This window comes from Rattus norvegicus, chromosome 3 (genome assembly GCF_021556685.1).
Source record: "Rattus norvegicus strain SHRSP/BbbUtx chromosome 3, alternate assembly SHRSP_T2T, whole genome shotgun sequence".
In the NCBI taxonomy this organism is placed as follows: Eukaryota; Metazoa; Chordata; class Mammalia; order Rodentia; family Muridae; genus Rattus; species Rattus norvegicus.
Window position 1 is genome coordinate 115,054,422 of NC_141536.1, and position 18,773 is coordinate 115,073,194.

The 18,773-nt window shown below is 44.4% G+C and overlaps 1 protein-coding gene across 2 annotated transcripts in view; it reads left to right on the plus strand.

Moving 5' to 3' along the window:
• The window catches only part of Acoxl (acyl-CoA oxidase-like), a 305,604-nt gene that overhangs the window by 266,426 nt on the left and 20,405 nt on the right, over window positions 1–18,773 (plus strand). For both annotated transcript variants that reach the window (NM_001106508.2, NM_001415677.1), the window contains 1 exon segment: window positions 9,355–9,456. In NM_001106508.2, the coding sequence (NP_001099978.1) occupies window positions 9,355–9,456 (102 nt within the window).

Genomic DNA, 18,773 nt, shown 5'->3' on the forward strand with positions numbered 1-18,773 from the left:
GTAGGCATTGCTCCAGTCCAGCCCAATTTAAGTCACTTTTCTGATGTAAGGGATGCCCTTAGAAATCGCGAAGCTGGTGTTTTCTCGCTAATGCTGACAGAAATTCCTTAAACTGGAAGATTGCACCATCGCCCATCAATTTTACAAGGCGATAACGGGGATCCCAAGCGGCTAAAGGCTGAGGCCGGAGGCAGACCACTTCATCACAGTGAGAGAACTGGGTTGCTGCTGGAGGAAGCTGCTCTGTACTCACGCTGCTCTTCCCCTGTGTTAATAAGCTTTGTTCATCTTCCCTGACACCACAGGCCAACTCCACCCGTTTGCTTCATCTCTCAGCTTATTATGCAGCTCGGGCTCTGTCTGCAGGCCACCAGCTTGTCATAAATTGCAGGCAGCCCCCTTAGTTCTTCTGCTGTGGGTCCCAGTGGGCCCAGGCTCCTGGGAACCAAGACTCTCCAAACTCATTGGTTTCCAAAATGCACATGGTGCCCAGATACTGGCCTGGGCACAGTGGGGCACTCCAAGATGCCTGAGCATGTTGATCATGTTGTGATCAAGGAGTGAATCACATGACTGGATAATTACACCAGCAGGCGCACTGTGTAACGGAGGGGAAAAACATATAGTTGTGAGAATCCAAGAGGCAAGAAGCCACGTTAATGGAGGGGGTCCTTGAACAAGATTTAAGATACAGAGACCTTCTGATACTGTGGCCGTTTCAGCTTGGAGTTTGCCATTTCAAAAAAGAGGCTGTATAATACACATTCATTCCACATTGTCGAGCAATGTGGTATGGTTTGAGAAGCCCTACGGACTCTAACACACTCAAGACAGAGCAAACAGGAGATGCGGCTATGGCTGGCATGAGGGTTTCACCGTCAGCTGCTTCTGTAAGAGGGAGGACACTACAGATGATGATACGCAGTCTCGTCAGTGTTCAGATCAGGCCACACTCAGTGCACATCCATTACTATCAAGCATCATGTATTGTTAAGTTCTTCAACACTTGGTAGCACCACAGGCGTGTTCACAATGTCACTGCAAACGGGAGAGATGCTTTGCAGTGTCAGGATGTCTGCATCTCTGAGGGGAAGCTGTCAATCACTGTGATCTTTTGTTTTGTCTTGAGACAAAGTTTCACTGAAAAGCCCTACTGGCTTGGAACTTGCTAGACAGCTCAGGTGGAATAGAGCTAATGGTGATCCTCCTGCCTCAGCTCCGTCACTTCTAGTCTACTCTTACAGGCTTATGAGTGACCTATCTGTTGTAGACTGAAATGTAGATTTGGAGCTAAATTTTTTAAAACATGTATTTTTAAGTTACCATGAAGCCTGATGATTTTGTTCAGGAATTTATAGAACTGAATTTTACACACATAGATTTGTGTATTAGGAATGGTTAAATTCCTAATAATAGTCTTCTATGGTGGCTTTATAATTTTTGTTTCTCCCTTTCTAATGCCCCCTGGAAACCAGTGATATAGTGTCTGTAGATAGTCTTGTCTTTTTGAAAATGGAAGTCCGCAGCCCTAAACTTTTTATATTCATGTCTTTCTCTTGCCATGATGACTGTGACAAGTCGTTGTGACGTTCAATGGGTAATTCTTTTTTGTTGCTGAGTCATAGTCTATTGCGTGGGCCTCTAAGTCTTTCTGTTCACCCATTAAAAAATGTTTGGTTGCTGTAAATATTCCTGTGTGGGCTGTTATATAAATATAGGCCTTTAATTCTCTAAGATAATATAGCTTTTTCCAACTCTGGTACATCATTAAATCGTAAATATCTCCCAAATGTTAAAAGTTTAATGCTTACATTGGCAGTGTAAGAGATGAAAACCTTTGAGAGATTTTGGATTATTATGAGCATGTCCTGGAAAGGGTACGCGTGACTCTAGTCTCTTCCTTTCTTTTTTATGCCTCAGCATATTTTGCTATACCATATACTCCCTATTAGAGGCCCAAGACTAATATCTCTGGACTCAGGAGTTCAAAACTGTGAGTTCAAATTATCTTTCTGTCCCTGCAGTTGGTAAGATTGGGTATCTGTTACAGTACCAGAGAGCTGTTACACTCACAGTGTATAGATACTCGGCCCATCCAGCCTCAGTGTTTGGAGGGAAGTTTCCCTGCCCGCTGCAAGGTGTTTGGGGGTAACCCCAGCTTCTACCTCAATAGATGTTGATAGAATTTCTCAGTGTCAATGAGTAAAATGACTACATACATTACCAAGTGCAAAACTCACTCATAATTGAGAACCACTTCTCCGAGGTAGGTGCACTGGGGTGACCTGAGAGTTGTAAGAGAAATGAATCCTTTCATCCCCAAGTTGCTTCTGATCATGGCCTTTAACACAAGGATAGAAACCCTGATAATGAAGACAGCAGGGTTCCCTGCTCTTGCATTTCCAGAAGACATCATGTACACTCTGTGTTATTCTTTATTAGATATAGGTGTGATTCACCAACAAGGCCTTCATGCTTCCTGGCTGTTTTCCAAAAACTTTAAAATGATGGATTCAATTTCTTTAATCTTTCTAGTCAAGTATTTCTTCTGATGTGATTCTTGGTAACATACAATATTCTGTAAACTGCTCTATTCTAAGTTGGGAGATTTGCATGACTGAAGCCCACAGTTTCCCATTTTTCTTTTAGTTTCTGTGGGGCAGTGTGGTTTTCTGCTACTTCATGTATGATCTTAATAATGGTGCGTCTATTTTCACATTCTCAAGCCCATTAGGGCAGTGTTAATTATGTTGATTATAATTTAAAATAACAAATGTTGATTTTCATTTATTTATCGCAATTGCTTTTCCATTTTCATTTTTACTGTTGTCATATATATATATTATATATTATATATATATGAGAGAGAGAGAGAGAGAGAGAGAGAGAGATCCTGTATTTCTCTTCTGTTGGGTTGCATTGGATTTATTTTACCCTTGGTTTTCTAAGGTTCTTGAGGCAGATGCTTTCCTTTGATTTTTCTTCTTTAAGCTAAAAATCTGGTATGAATTTGCCTCTGAGAATGGCTTTCTCTATATCACACAAGGATTTGCATATTTTGTCTTAATTTTCTTCATGACCCTTGAGCTTTATTTTTCTTTTTACAAATTATTAAGAAGAATGCAGTTTAGTCTCCGAGTGTCACAAGACAGTCTTGGTTTCCCATTGTTGTTGGCTGCTTGGTCAGCCCTATGGTAATTACAGGATATACAATGTTTTTAATATCAGAAAAAATCAGACAGTAGAGCAAAGAAAACATCTGGAAATAGAGGAAATTATATCACAAGAAAGGAGTAATAAAAGAAGACACAATAATGTGAATTCGCTTACAGAAAGTTAAAATACACAAGGCAGAGATGGACGGTGGCTCAGTAGGTAAGCAAGCTTGCTCTGCAGACAGGAGGAACTTAGTTGAAAACAACGCCCACATGAAAAGATGGGCCTAGCTATGGGCTTGGCAGGACAGAGACGGGCAGATCATGAGAGCTCACTTGCTATCCTGCCTAAAATAGCAAGCATCTTCTAATTCAGTGAAATACTCTGTCCCATCTTCTCAACGTCCCCTCTGGTCTCCATACCTGTGATATGCATACTGTACAATCAGGTGCAACACACACACACACACACACACACACACACACACTACACACACACACACACACACACACCACCACCACCACCACCAGCAATATATAGAAACAAATATATGTATATAATACATTTATATGTACTGTGTATTATTTACTATATGGCATATATATTGTGTACATATGTGGTGCAAAGCCCAGACAGAATTAAAATGATATGCCGTAGTTACATTTTTAATTGTTAAAATTGTTCTTATGATCCAGGGTCTGTCTGTCTTGCTGACTAGTTCACTGCTTGAAGAACAATCTGTTTTATGCCACTGTGGGATGGAATGTTGTGTCTGTGTGAACCAGCTGGCTAATAAGGTGGTTGAATTCTGGGTTCTTGCTGATATTCTGTTCGTCAGTAGTCTCTTGGCTGACATTCACATCTCTAAATGTCTCATTACTAGAAGCCTAATGTTGACACCTCCAGTTACACCTGTGGCCCTGTCTCTTGGTTGTGTCTGAAGCAGTTGTCTTGAATGCCTGTTGTTTCCACCCGCCATGTTCAGCTGCATATCTGTCTACCGCCTCTTCAGGCCTCCTCCTTATCCCCTTGTACTCTTGGGTATTTTCTTTGCTCCCAGGTCTAATTTGGCTGACTTGACAGAGCTGCTGAAGGTCTCTTTGGATTCATTTCGGCATGGGTTATCCCAGTCCATTACCATGGTTTGAGTTGACCTCTGTGGTGTATGAAGTGATTTTATCTAAAGTAGAGTCTTAATTTTGAGAACGCTGGAGAGATGGCTGAGGGTTAAGCATGTGTACCCCTCTTTCAGGGGACCCTAATCAGTTCCCAGCATCCGATTGCTCACAACCACCTGTAACCTCATCATCTCTGGTGGCCTTCTCAAGCACCATGCTCTATGTGCATCAAACAAACACACACACACACACACACACACACACACATGCACACGCATACACACACACATGCACACGTAGTTTAATTATTTTAAAACTTTGAAAAATCATTTTGAAAGCCCCTACTTTGATCAGTGTTTATACAAGTCATATGTACTAATGTTTATGTCCATATGTCATCGTTGATGTCTATGCCCACCATTTTATCCTGCTTCTATTTGTTTCTTCCCACAGCTGTTCCCTTGTTTCCCTTTACATATTGCACTCACCTGCTATGGCTGATCCATTCAGACTATCTACCTACCTGCCACTCACTGGCCACGCTAGTCCCTGTGTTCTCAAGACTCTGTCCTCGGGTTCAGTTGTCACGGTCCCTTTTGTGCTTAGCCTTATTGATTCACACGTGTATACCTATGGTTGAGCTCGGAAGCTCACGGTTTTGTGGGTCTGTTTCCCCGAGCCCATCCTACCTGTACTGCTTCCCTGGGACTCCCCTTGCAGCTAGAAAACCATGGCTTAGTTAACTTGCTTCTGCTTACTGCCTTGAGGGACCAGCTTCATGAAGGCTAAAGGAGAGAAAGGTTCAGCTTACCACCAGTTCAGCATACGCTTTGAATTCTGGTCTTCCCCAGTCTGGCTGCAACCTTTTACTATTCAGAATTTTCAGATTGTCTCTCTCTTCATACCTTCCAGGAAACGAGGAAAATCACCCACTCTACTGCCTTGGTTTCTATCCTGTGACAAAACACTTTGACAAAAGTGATTTAAGAGAGAAAAAAAAGACTTATTCTGACTCACAACTCAAGATTACAGTCTGGTCCATTCGGGCCAGGATGTCAAGGCTGCAGGAGCGTAATGCAGCTGGTCAAATTCCATCCACAACCAAGAAGCAGACGGCAATAGAGGCATATTAATGCTCAGCTTCCTTTCGCTACATAAACAATCCAGATGCCAGCCAGGGAATGGTTTCACCCACAGTGAACAGGTCTTCCCACCTCACTTAACAAAATCAAAAAAAAAAAAAAAACCCTCTCCAAGCCTGAGCAGAGACTTGTCTCCCAGGGATCCTAGATTCTGTGAAGTCAACAGCTCTCATTAACCATTAGGGTCATCCTACTCCAAACAAAATCCATGTTTTTAGAAAAAGTTACCTCGTTTCTTTCATTAAGCTCTGAAGGGTAAAGGTTCTATGGTAAGCAAGACTTTACAAATTTGTATGTCATATTGTATCAGGTGATTGAACCAAAATCCATAGTGATTTGAAAGGGCCTGAGGTAAGGCACCCGATGAAGACAGCTTTAAAAGAACAAGTTTGTAAGTATTTACTTAGGGGTGTAGATACGTCTTCCCGGGTTGATTGAAAGCTGTTTGTAGGAGGAAGGGTGTAGGTGTAAGTATTAAATTATAAACCAAATGCATGTGAGACTTTTCCCACTTTATTTAAAAATATTATGTGACCATATGAGAGTACACTGTATTTTACTTTGCATATAAAAGCGTAGATTACAAAGTCAAGGCATAGTGAACCTTGAGATGAGACAATATCTGGATACATTTCCTCCTTTCTGGCATATTAGAAAGAGAACGAACATCTAGAAGCCATCAGGTTAAAGAAAGCACAAAAATGAAGCTTGTAGGGAAAAGGGTGGCTTAGCCGTTAAGAGCACTTGTGGTTCTTTCAGGGGATCTGGGTGTGATTTCCAGTGCCCATCAGGTGACTTAGGACCACCTGTAACTTACAGTTCTAAGGGATCTGACACCCTCTTCTGCTCTCTATGAGCACCCTCACACAATGTGGCAGACAGACACACAGACACACAGAAACACACATAAAATAAATCTTAAAAAAATAAGTTTATGTAATAAGAGGAAAGTAACAGTTAAATTATATTAAAGATAAAAAGGCCAGGCCAGGTGGCAAAGCAGAAGCAGACAGATTTATTTGAATTTGAGGCCAGCCTGGTCTATGTGAGTGAGTTCCAGGCTAGCCAGGGCTACATATGAGACCCAGCTTCAAATAGAAAAATAGATACACAAAAGACAAAAGGGGTAGAGAGACGACTCGGTGGTTAAGATTGCTTACAGGGCAAACATAGGGATCTGGGTTTAAGTCCCCATGTGAAAAGTCACTAGGGGTTGGACAGACAAATCACTTGGGCCTTCTGGCCACCAGCCTCACTCCAGGTTCAGTGAGAAACTCCATGCTGAGAGAATAATGTAGAGAGGGATAGCTCAGGAAGCCCTTTTCCCCATGCCCCACACTCCCACACCCCCACCAGCATCTGCATATACTTGTATGGGCACATATACCACACACATACATACACACCACACACAAACACACACACTACATACCATGCACACACACATGCACACCATAAACACACACACATACTACATACCATTCACACACACACACACCCCTCAGGGGAGAAAAGAGTGCCTAGAAGTATAAAAGTCTCTATGTTGTTAAGGCCTGGTATTTAGAAGTTGTCACAGACTCCTGATTTGTTTTTCAGGCAGCAGAAGTTACAGGGCCAGTGGTAAATAATAAGAATCACTGGAGACCATCCCTGGCAGAACCTTTGTTAGACCCCAGACAGAACCAAACAGGAAATCCTTGTACCTCCTAGAGCTCCTCTGAGCTCATTCATAGCCTCAATCCCCAGTGAAGAGCTTGATATAAATGACTTTTCCCGAACTGAGAGTCCCTGAAGAGCTGGACACAGAAGGGACTAAGCCTGGGCCTTTGGTATCTCTACCTAGATGTGATTCTGTTAACCAAAGAGCCAGCACTCATCCTGTTTACAGGGACAAGCCAAGAGGGCAACCTCTGCAGAGTCTAAATGGTATTCCTGAAACAAGGCAGAATTTGAAAGACAATTCAGAGTGTCACAGGAAGGTAACCCAAGAGCCTAAAGAAAAGAGCACACAGCCAGTAAGCGCCCTGTGAGCCTGGTATAGCTGGCGGTGTAGAACTAAGCCTGCATTGTGTAGCAGAGGCTGGCTTGCCAGTAGCTTTCTGCAGTTCAGTGGACTTTGGCTTGAATTGGTAGGACTGGATGAGAGGCTGATGTTAAAGCTAGGACTTGTGATGAACATCTTTTCTCTCCAGTTCTACTCTCTTCTCTATCCTGCAACCTCCCTGGGAAGTTGACCCACTTAGCATGCATGGATACAAGCTATCTCAGTTTCTTCCCTGTTGCTGTATCAAAACACCCCCAAATGGATACTTTATGAAGAATAGAAATATATTTGGCTCACAGCTGTGCTGGAGGCTGGAAAGTTCCAAGAGCCTAGTGCTCACATCTGCTCCGTCTGGTGAGGGGCTGGCTTCGTGCTGCGTCCTAACATGGCAGAGAGCATCACAGGACAAGGATTCTAGTCCTGTTCTCTCTTCCTATAAAAGCTGTCCTATTGGTCTCATCCTTTCAGGAGTACCACTAACTTGAGGATTATGTCTCCAGCAGGGGGACTTGAGGGAAACATGTTCAAATCACGGCAGATCCTTGCCCTCTCAACTCGGTTGGGTACTCTAGGGAATAGTACAGTTAGAATTTCCTAGTCTCCTAATTACCTCCCAGGGGAGTCACCTGGGCTGAAGTCCACGACTCTCCTTATACTCCCTGTTTGCACTGTTCTTTCAGACTGTGACGGCTACCACTGTGTTCATCTTCCCTTCTGACTCCCAACCAGAGTTTCCAGCTGTAAGGAACTCCACTACCCCTTGTGCTTTTCCTACATGTGCCCACACATATACTGTGTATATGCACATGTATGTGCACCCATATAGGAAGAAACACTCATCCATGTCCCTATGGGAGGACAGAGGTTGACAATGGGCATCTTCTTTAATTGCTCTTCTTGCCTTTGGAGACAGTGTCTTTCCCTTAGTGCTTAGAGCTTAGTGGTAGGCTAGACTGGCTGGCCAATGAACCCTATCTCCACTCCACAGCTCTGGGATTATCTATCAAAGGGGGTGATGGGGATCCAAACTGAGCTCGTACACATGAAAGGCAAGCACCCTGTCACTGAGCTGTCTTCCCACCAAAGACTGTCTTCACAAAAGCCATTGTCTTAGAGATATGAAGGTGAGGTGTGTTTGTGGACGGAGTGGTGGGGCTGGGCTTTGTGCCACAGTACCACACAGGGGACTTGAGTGGGTGTGGAGACGATATGAGAAGGTCAGAGGTCTAATTGCTGAAGCTCGGGGGGAATCTCGAAGGCTCTTGCACAGCACCCCCCCCACACACACACAATTTCAAATTGTGGGACAGTAAATGGTGAAGGAATGAAGAGTTAAACGAAAAGCCATTCCGCCCCTGGAAAACGAGTTTATTTTTGATTGGTGATGACTGACTGTGATGTCAACCAGGGTGCTTGCTTTCAGAAATGTAACAGAAAAAAATATACCGAGGCAAGATATAAATGAGGAGTGCTATTTTTGTGAAAGTTTAATCAAGTGCTGATCAATGGGAAAATATCAAGATAGCATGGCAGAGTGTTTTTCATGAATGAGCAGGGAAGCAAACAGAACTTCATGCGTCTTTCAAATCTATTCAATGTCACCCGGGTGGAAGGACGTGGGGGGAGTTACATGTGAACCAAGGTTGATTGTGTGTTAAGATTGCTTGAATGGAATTGATACCAGGGACCCCATTTGACTGTCTATTCTACTTTTAGATTTGCTTTCAAGGTTTATTGGAAAGTTAAAACAGTAAAACATATACTTTGCATCCAAACCACGACCATTTTAATTAAGGACTTTCTGGGTTTTTGGAAATATGATGGGATGTCACCTCTGAGCCTTACAGTCTCCATTTTTCTAATGTTTGCTTGTTTCCTGTCTCTCGATCCTCAGTTTTGTCTGTTGTATGGAACGAAGCTGCTGTTCCAGGAGCGGGGCTGGTACTTAGAACATAAGTACCTGACTCCTGCGGCCAGCATGCGGATCAGGGCTCAGGTAAGAGCTCGGGTGCAGAGGAGGGTCTCTGTGCAGCAGCCTTTGGCTCTCTGCTTTCTTAGAAAAATGCCCCTGCTACTCTGTTGTAGGCCTTTGACTTTAGGTCTTTGGGACTTTGTATGCATAGTGTCAGACTGTTATGATTCCATTAAGTGACAAAGACTAACCGGCTGTGCCTGAACTTGCTGACATTGAAAGCAGAGATGGGAACATGTGTTTCCTTGTCTCGCTGCAGATCAGCATTAATATTTTTTCTACTCCTTCCAAAGCATCTTAATTCATCCTTCACATTCAGGAGAAAGTTCTATGGTATTTTTATGTCAGTATTGACAATGGAAGTGAAAAGCTACTTAGCGCCTGAAGGTAAGGTTGGGCCATTAACCCATCCTGCTCTAGGAGAGACTGCGGACAGCAGTGGCAGCGCACAAAGAGACCAAAGACAGCCTGAACAGTCTCCAGAGGGGCTGTCATGCGAGAGTCCCAGTACGGATTTGTAAAAACACAAACTGTGTGGTTAATATGCCCAGTGACACTCAATAAGAGACATTCCTTCGCCAGCTGTTGTCAAGTATAAGTAGCTTCCTCCTTAGGAGTGGGGCTGCTTCCCCCTCTCAGTGCTGGGATCCTGCTGGCTTGAAGCTGTGTGGTCTTGTGCTTGATACCATGGTCTCTAACATCCATCCCCTCTGAGTCTTACGATCTCCCTACCTCTTCTTCCATAGATCCCTGAGCCTCAGGGGAATTTGATAAAGCTATCCCATACAGTACTGAGTGTACCAAAGTCTTTCCTTTGCTATGCATTGTCTGGTTCTAGGTGTCTTGTGTTAATCCCCATCTACTGCAAGAAGAAGCTTCTATGATCCTAAGGAAGGAGAAAGAGTATAGTGTCATGGGAAACAGAATAGGAGGAATTCCTAAATTCAGGGAATTTTGGAAGGGACAAATGATACTATGTGCCATTTGAGAAACCATATGGAAACCTGCTATTGGGGGCTTCCTAAAACATATACATATAGAAAATGAATCCAACTGGAGTCACCATGTATTACAGAGGACAATGCCCCCGCTAGACTTCTTATTGCCACCAAGTAAAACCTTGTGCCAGGAATGGGCTGTATCTTGTTGAGTTGTTGACCAAAGAGGTCCCATGGAACTCCACACAACACAGGTGTTGCCTGGCTCTGGACTGTGCTTCACAGCTGGATGGCAGGGCCCTGTTGCTGAAGACAACACGTCATTCATTTTTATCTTATATGTATACATGTTTGCCTGAATACGTCTTGCACGTATAGTGCAATGCCCTCAGTGGCCAGAAAATGGCACTGGATTCCTTGGTACTGGAGTTTCAGACAGTTCTGACCACCTTTGTGAGTACTGGGAATTGAACACACGACCTCTGGAAGAAGAGCTAGTAGCGTAACAGTCGAACCAGCCCTTCTGGCACATAAACTTTGAGGGCACAAGTGGCCCTAAGAGAAGCAATGAATAGGTGGCAGATGTCTTTGATGTGGCCATTTCTCAAGGACAGCACTTCCTTAGAACGTAATTTAGGAAGTATTACACACAGAAGAGAGGTTAGGAGTATGAAGAGACAGAGATCCAAGACACTACTTGATTACGTCTTCTAGAAATGACAGGAGAGCTGCACCCATGAAATCTCAACGTGGTCGGCTGAGCAAGACATACATAAAGACCACAGTTGGCATGCCAGCCTGGATGGGGGGAGTCTCATAAGGCCCCACCCCTAGATGACGAACTGTAGGCAATCAAAAGCTGCTGTGAAGGGGCAAATCAGGTTCCTTCAGGGACAAGCTCATGGTCAGCTATCTTTAGATGATCAAGCTGTCCCCCCTGAACATATGTACATAGAAGCAACACTAAGTTGACTCGATAGGTGTTTTGCATATACATGAGTGCATGCATGTATGCATGTAACACTATTAAAGAAGAGGTCATGAGTTTGATATGATGTGGGAGGAGTTGGAATGGGGAGAGAAGGGGTGGATTGACTTAGATACAGGACTTATGAAGCTCTCTAGAATTACTTTAATTGAAACTGTTATATAAGGGAATATTTGAATCTGTGGCATCAGTAATGTTGAATTAGAAAAACATGCGGCAGAGGCAGGCCGAGTAGGACACCTAAGTGCTTTGTATTCTTGGAGTGAAACCTGATTTCCATACTTGTCAACTGTGGGACCCTCACAACATCCCGGCAGATGAACAGGAAGGAGCCAGCCTCAGAACTACCTTTCTCTGGAAGGGTCCATGGGGTTGCTCAAAGGCCTCCTTGTTGGATTTCTAGACTGCCAACTTGGAGCATGCAAGTGTCTCAAAAGGAAGAAAATGAGGAAATTGCATACCTCCACCACTTCCCCCTCCACCACCTCCCCCTCCACCACCTCCCCCTCCGCTACCTCCCCCCCACCTCCCCCTCCACCACCTCTCCCTCATCATCTCCCCCTCATCATCTCCCCCCTCCACCACCTCCCCCTCCACCACCTCTCCCTCATCATCTCCCCCTCATCATCTCCCCCCTCCACCACCTCCCCTACCACCACTTCCCTCTCCACCACCTCCCCCTCTACTACCTTCCCCCTCTATCACCTCCCCCTCCACCACCTCTCCCTCATCATCTCCCCCTCATCATCTCCCCCCTCCACCACCTCCCCCACCACCACTTCCCTCTCCACCACCTCCCCCTCTACTACCTTCCCCCTCTATCACCTCCCCCTCTACCACCTCACCCTCCACCAACTTCTCCTCCATCACCTCTCCCTCCATCACCTCTCCCTCCACCACTTCCCCCTCCCTCATCATCTCCCCCTCCACCACCTTCCCCTCCATCATCTCCCCCTCCATCATCTTCCCTCCATCATCTCCCCCTCCATCATCTTCCCTCCATCACCACCCCCTCCATCATCTTCCCTCCATCACCTCCCTCTCCATCATCTCCCCCTCCACCACCTTCCCCTCCATCACCTCTCCCTCCACCACTTCCCCCTCATCACTTCCCCCTCTATCATCTCCCCCTCCATCATCTCCCACCTCTATCATCTCCCCCCTCCATCACCTCCCCCCTCCATCACCTCCCCCCTCCATCACCTCTCCCTCCACCACCTTCCCCTCCATCACCTTTCTCTCCATCACCTCTCCCTCCATCACCTCTCCCTCTACCACTTCCCCCTCATCACTTCCCCCTCTATCATCTCCCTCCTCTATCATCTCCCCCTCATCACTTCCCCCTCTATCATCTCCCCCCTCTATCACCTCCCCCCTCCATCACCTCCCCCTCCACCACCTTCCCCTCCATCACTTTTCCTCCATCACCTCTCCCTCCACCACTTCCCCCTCATCACTTCCCCCTCTATCATCTCCCCCTCCATCATCTCTCCCCTCCATCACCTCCCTCTCCATCATCTCCCCTCCACCATACCTCATTTCAGGAACCTCTAGTCATCCAGGAAATCATTAGATTTTCTTCAAAATAGGTTCGGGGTCCTTGGTCATGGGAAGATGCCCAGCAGGAGGGTTCTGACAAATCTGTATGAGACAGACAGGGGTTCTCTGTGTCCTTGAAAGTGGCCTAGGTGTTTCCTCCAGTATTTCAAGTTCCCTGACTCCTCGGGTGTCGTTCTCCTTGAGGCTAACTCATCCCCCTCCTCCAGTTTTATTCTAGCTGTTAGACTTTTTATCTGAACAGGTCCCCACTTTCTTTGTCATGTTCCCTGGGGGCACTTTTTAGTTTCTACTCCCAAAATACATTTAACTTTGTCCTTTATTTCCCTGTAGATTAAAACACCATTGTTGTATAACCTCCAGGTAACAGTTTCAGGGTCTTGCGTCTTTAAGCTTTTATCTCCGTTCCCTCCTATGTCAGCTGTGTTACCTTGTGTGTGTCGCTTGATGCTTTTGAGTAATGGTCTCCATGATTCCGTAAAGTCCATTGGAATTACTTCACCTTACAAGATGCTCCAAAGAGACATTCAGGATGAGGCCAGCCTTAAACCGAATGCCTTGCTTGAGGTTTCTTCAAAGGATCCGTACAATTCAGGGAGGAATTACTTCACCTGCCTCTTCCCTAGCATCCAGCTTGTTGTGGCGAGGTCTCCAGTTAAGGTTTTTACTTAGTGCTGTCTCTGGTGTTTCACTGTCATCCCCTCCAGCCCTCTCTTCAGTCACGTCTCTCTGAGACAAAGAGAAAGCTCAGGTCTGCTGGAAATGGTACACGGCTTCAGGGCAATGCAACTTTCTTATTTCTCCAAGTTTTCTTAAAATTACTTTTATTGTTTTATCAAATCACTGATGATGCTCTGAAGATGTTTCCCAAATATTTTGATAATATTCAGCATAAAAGTTGGTGTGGGAAAACAACATCAGCAAGAACCACAACTACAGCAACAGCAGCAGCAGCAGCAGCAGCAGCAGCAGCAGCAGCAGCAATAACAAAAGCTATTTTCAGGAACAGACAGGCTCTCTGGCACCATTCCACACAATCCTCCAACCCTGTGAATGTTTTTTTTTGTTTTGTTTTGTTTTTGTTTTTCCTCCCTCTCTGATGAGGAAACAGGCTCAGAGTGAAACGGGAACCAGCCAAAGTTAGAGAGACCTGCATCTTCCTACCTCCAAGCCTCTTGTCTTAATGTGCCTGCTAGGAAATGGGACCCAGGGCATCAGCAAACAAATGGCAGCCATTCTTGGCTCCTAATCACTTGTTGAGAAAAGGAGCAGTAAGTCTTGGGAAATGGCTAGGACTGGGACAAAAGGTAAAAATAACGGGCTGGAGAGATGGCTCAGCCATGAACAGTGTGTACCTGTGTGAGGAGGCTCGCCATGCTCTGTAACTCTAGCTCCAGAGGAATCTGACGCCCTCTTCTGGCCACTGAGTGCACTGCTTTCAATGTGCACATAACTCAACACAGAGACACTCACATACACTTGAAAATAAAATAAATCTTTTTTAAAAACACAGAGTACGCAGAGGAGAAACCTTACAGATTTCACCATATGGAAGTGTGTAATATTACTCTTACTAATAGCAAAACCAACACCAAAAGAAGCATTCCAGTTGATGTGTGCTGAGTGAACCACAACCAAGAAGGTCAAAAGAGGACCCTCTTCAGTATGGTAGAGATAATGCTAAGCAAAATGTTGATTTAGGTTCTGTTTCCCCGCTGAACTTGAAACATGGATGTCAATGATTAACGGATGATAAACCATTTGCCAGGAATCAAGGGAGGCTTGGGAAGCCCAGGCCCCAGTAAAAGGGCTAACCTTCTACCTCTCAGAGGCCATAGGAAATTAAAAATGAGAATCCCCGTGGTCAAACACCAAAAACTCATTCATAAAATGAGAAGGGAAATACCAGCCACAACTCTGTCCAGGGAATTTTGACAGTCCTACCCCCACATTCAAGCGCATTGCACCACTCCGCCCAAATGCTGGAACACATCTTACTGGAGCTAAGCCCACCTGAGCTCTTCTCCCATGACAATCAGAATGTTTCTTTGATGCACTCACAGATGTGCCAGGCAGAGCCCATGTTTTGCTTTGCTTCACTCATAAGACAAAGCAGAGAGCAGACCAGCAGCCCAAGAGTCGATCTATCTCCCCACCAGGGTGGATGAGAACTTCTGGGAGTCTGCTGATGGGGTGTGACCTGGGCTCTTGGCTGTGCCTGCTCCTACTGGGGTGACCGTTCCAGCTAGGGTTTAAGTTTCAGCTCAGTCAATCAGAGAGTCGAATTGCTGAAAAGAAAAAGCATTCAAGACCCGCGGATCCCGGCCCGCAGCAGCTCTCTGCTCCCAGACCCGGTGAGAGAGAGACCCAACCGCCTGGTCAGGTGGGCACTCCTGAGGCTGCAGAGCGGAAGAGACCACCAACACTGCTCACCCCTGCCCACATCCCTGGCCCAAGAGGAAACTGTATAAGGCCTCTGGGCTCCCGTGGGGGAGGGCCCAGGAGCGGCAGGACCCCTGTGCCTGAGACACCACCGGAACCGGAAAGAAACAGACCGGATAAACAGTTCTCTGCACCCAAATCCCGTGGGAGGGAGAGCTAAACCTTCAGAGAGGCAGACAAGCCTGGGAAACCAGAAGAGACTGCTCCCTGCACACACATCTTGGACGCCAGAGGAAAAAGCCAAAGACCATCTGGAACCCTGGTGCACTGAAGCTCCCGGAAGGGGCGGCACAGGTCTTCCTGGTTGCTGCCGCTGCAGAGAGCCCCTGGGCAGCACCCCACGAGCGAACTTGAGCCTCGGGACCACAGGTAAGACCAAATTTTCTGCTGCAAGAAAGCTGCCTGGTGAACTCAAGACACAGGCCCACAGGAACAGCTGAAGACCTGTAGAGAGGAAAAACTACACGCCCGAAAGCAGAACACTCTGTCCCCATAACTGACTGAAAGAGAGGAAAACAGGTCTACAGCACTCCTGACACACAGGCTTATAGGACAGTCTAGCCACTGTCAGAAATAGCAGAACAAAGTAACACTAGAGATAATCTGATGGCGAGAGGCAAGCGCAGGAACCCAAGCAACAGAAACCAAGACTACATGCCATCATCGGAGCCCAATTCTCCCACCAAAACAAACATGGAATATCCAAACACACCAGAAAAGCAAGATCTAGTTTCAAAATCATATTTGATCATGATGCTGGAGGAATTCAAGAAAGACATGAACACACTTAGGGAAACACAGGAAAACATTAATAAACAAGTAGAAGCCTACAGAGAGGAATCGCAAAAATCCCTGAAAGAATTCCAGGAAAACACAATCAAACAGTTGAAGGAATTAAAAATGGAAATAGAAGCAACCAAGAAAAAACACATGGAAACAAGATATAGAAAACCAAAAGAAAAGACAAGGAGCTGTAGATACAAGCTTCACCAACAGAATACAAGAGATGGAAGAGAGAATCTCAGGAGCAGAAGATTCCATAGAAATCATTGACTCAACTGTCAAAGATAATGTAAAGCGGAAAAAGCTACTGGTCCAAAACATACAGGAAATCCAGGACTCAATGAGAAGATCAAACCTAAGGATAATAGGTATAGAAGAGAGTGAAGACTCCCAGCTCAAAGGAACAGTAAATATCTTCAACAAAATCATAGAAGAAAACTTCCCTAACCTAAAAAAAGAGATACCCATAGACATACAAGAAGCCTACAGAACTCCAAATAGATTGGACCAGAAAAGAAACACCTCCCGTCACATAATTGTCAAAACACCAAACGCACAAAATAAAGAAAAAATATTAAAAGCAGTAAGGGAAAAAGGTCAAGTAACATATAAAGGGAGACCTATCAGAATCACACCAGACTTCTCGCCAGAAACTATGAAGGCCAGAAGATCCTGGACTGATGTCATACAGACCCTAAGAGAACACAAATGCCAGCCCAGGTTACTGTTTCCAGCAAAACTCTCAATTAACATTGATGGAGAAACCAAGATATTCCATGACAAAACCAAATTTACACAATATCTTTCTACAAATCCAGCACTACAAAGGATAATAAATGGTAAAGCCCAACATAAGGAGGCAAGCTATACCCTAGAAGAAGCAAGAAACTAATCGTCTTGGCAACAAAACAAAGAGAATGAAAGCACACAAACATAACCTCACATCCAAATATGAATATAAAGGGAAACAATAATCACTATTCCTTAATATCTCTCAATATCAATGGCCTCAACTCCCCAATAAAAAGACATAGATTAACAAACTGGATACGCAACGAAGACCCTGCATTCTGCTGCCTACAGGAAACACACCTCAGAGACAAAGACAGACACTACCTCAGAGTGAAAGGCTGGAAAACAACTTTCCAAGCAAATGGTCAGAAGAAGCAAGCTGGAGTAGCCATTCTAATATCAAATAAAATCAATTTCCAACTAAAAGTCATCAAAAAAGATAAGGAAGGACACTTCATATTCATCAAAGGAAAAATCCACCAAGATGAACTCTCAATCCTAAATATCTATGCCCCAAATACAAGGGGACCTACATACGTAAAAGAAACCTTACTAAAGCTCAAAACACACATTGCACCTCACACAATAATAGTGGGAGATTTCAACACCCCACTCTCATCAATGGACAGATCATGGAAACAGAAATTAAACAGTGATGTCGACAGACTAAGAGAAGTCATGAGCCAAATGGACTTAACGGATATTTATAGAACATTCTATCCTAAAGCAAAAGGATATACCTTCTTCTCAGCTCCTCATGGTACTTTCTCCAAAATTGACCATATAATTGGTCAAAAAACGGGCCTCAACAGGTACAGAAAGATAGAAATAATCCCATGCGTGCTATCGGACCACCACGGCCTAAAACTGGTCTTCAATAACAATAAGGGAAGAATGCCCACATATACGTGGAAATTGAACAATGCTCTACTCAATGATAACCTGGTCAAGGAAGAAATAAAGAAAGAAATTAAAAACTTTTTAGAATTTAATGAAAATGAAGGTACAACATACCCAAACTTATGGGACACAATGAAAGCTGTGCTAAGAGGAAAACTCATAGCGCTGAGTGCCTGCAGAAAGAAACAGGAAAGAGCATATGTCAGCAGCTTGACAGCACACCTAAAAGCTCTAGAACAAAAAGAAGCAAATACACCCAGGAGGAGTAGAAGGCAGGAAATAATCAAACTCAGAGCTGAAATCAACCAAGTAGAAACAAGGACCATAGAAAGAATCAACAGAACCAAAAGTTGGTTCTTTGAGAAATCAACAAGAAATCTTTGAGAAAATCAACAAGATAGATAAACCCTTAGCCAGACTAACGAGAGGACACAGAGAGTGTGTCCAAATTAACAAAATCAGAAATGAAAAGGGAGACATAACTACAGATTCAGAGGAAATTCAAAAAATCATCAGATCTTACTATAAAAACCTATATTCAACAAAATTTGAAAATCTTCAGGAAATGGACAATTTCCTAGACAGATACCAGGTATCGAAGTTAAATCAGGAACAGATAAACCAGTTAAACAACCCCATAACTCCTAAGGAAATAGAAGCAGTCATTAAAGGTCTCCCAACCAAAAAGAGCCCAGGTCCAGACGGGTTTAGTGCAGAATTCTATCAAACCTTCATAGAAGACCTCATACCAATATTATCCAAACTATTCCACAAAATTGAAACAGATGGAGCCCTACCGAATTCCTTCTACGAAGCCACAATTACTCTTATACCTAAACCACACAAAGACACAACAAAGAAAGAGAACTTCAGACCAATTTCCCTTATGAATATCGACGCAAAAATACTCAATAAAATTCTGGCAAACCGAATTCAAGAGC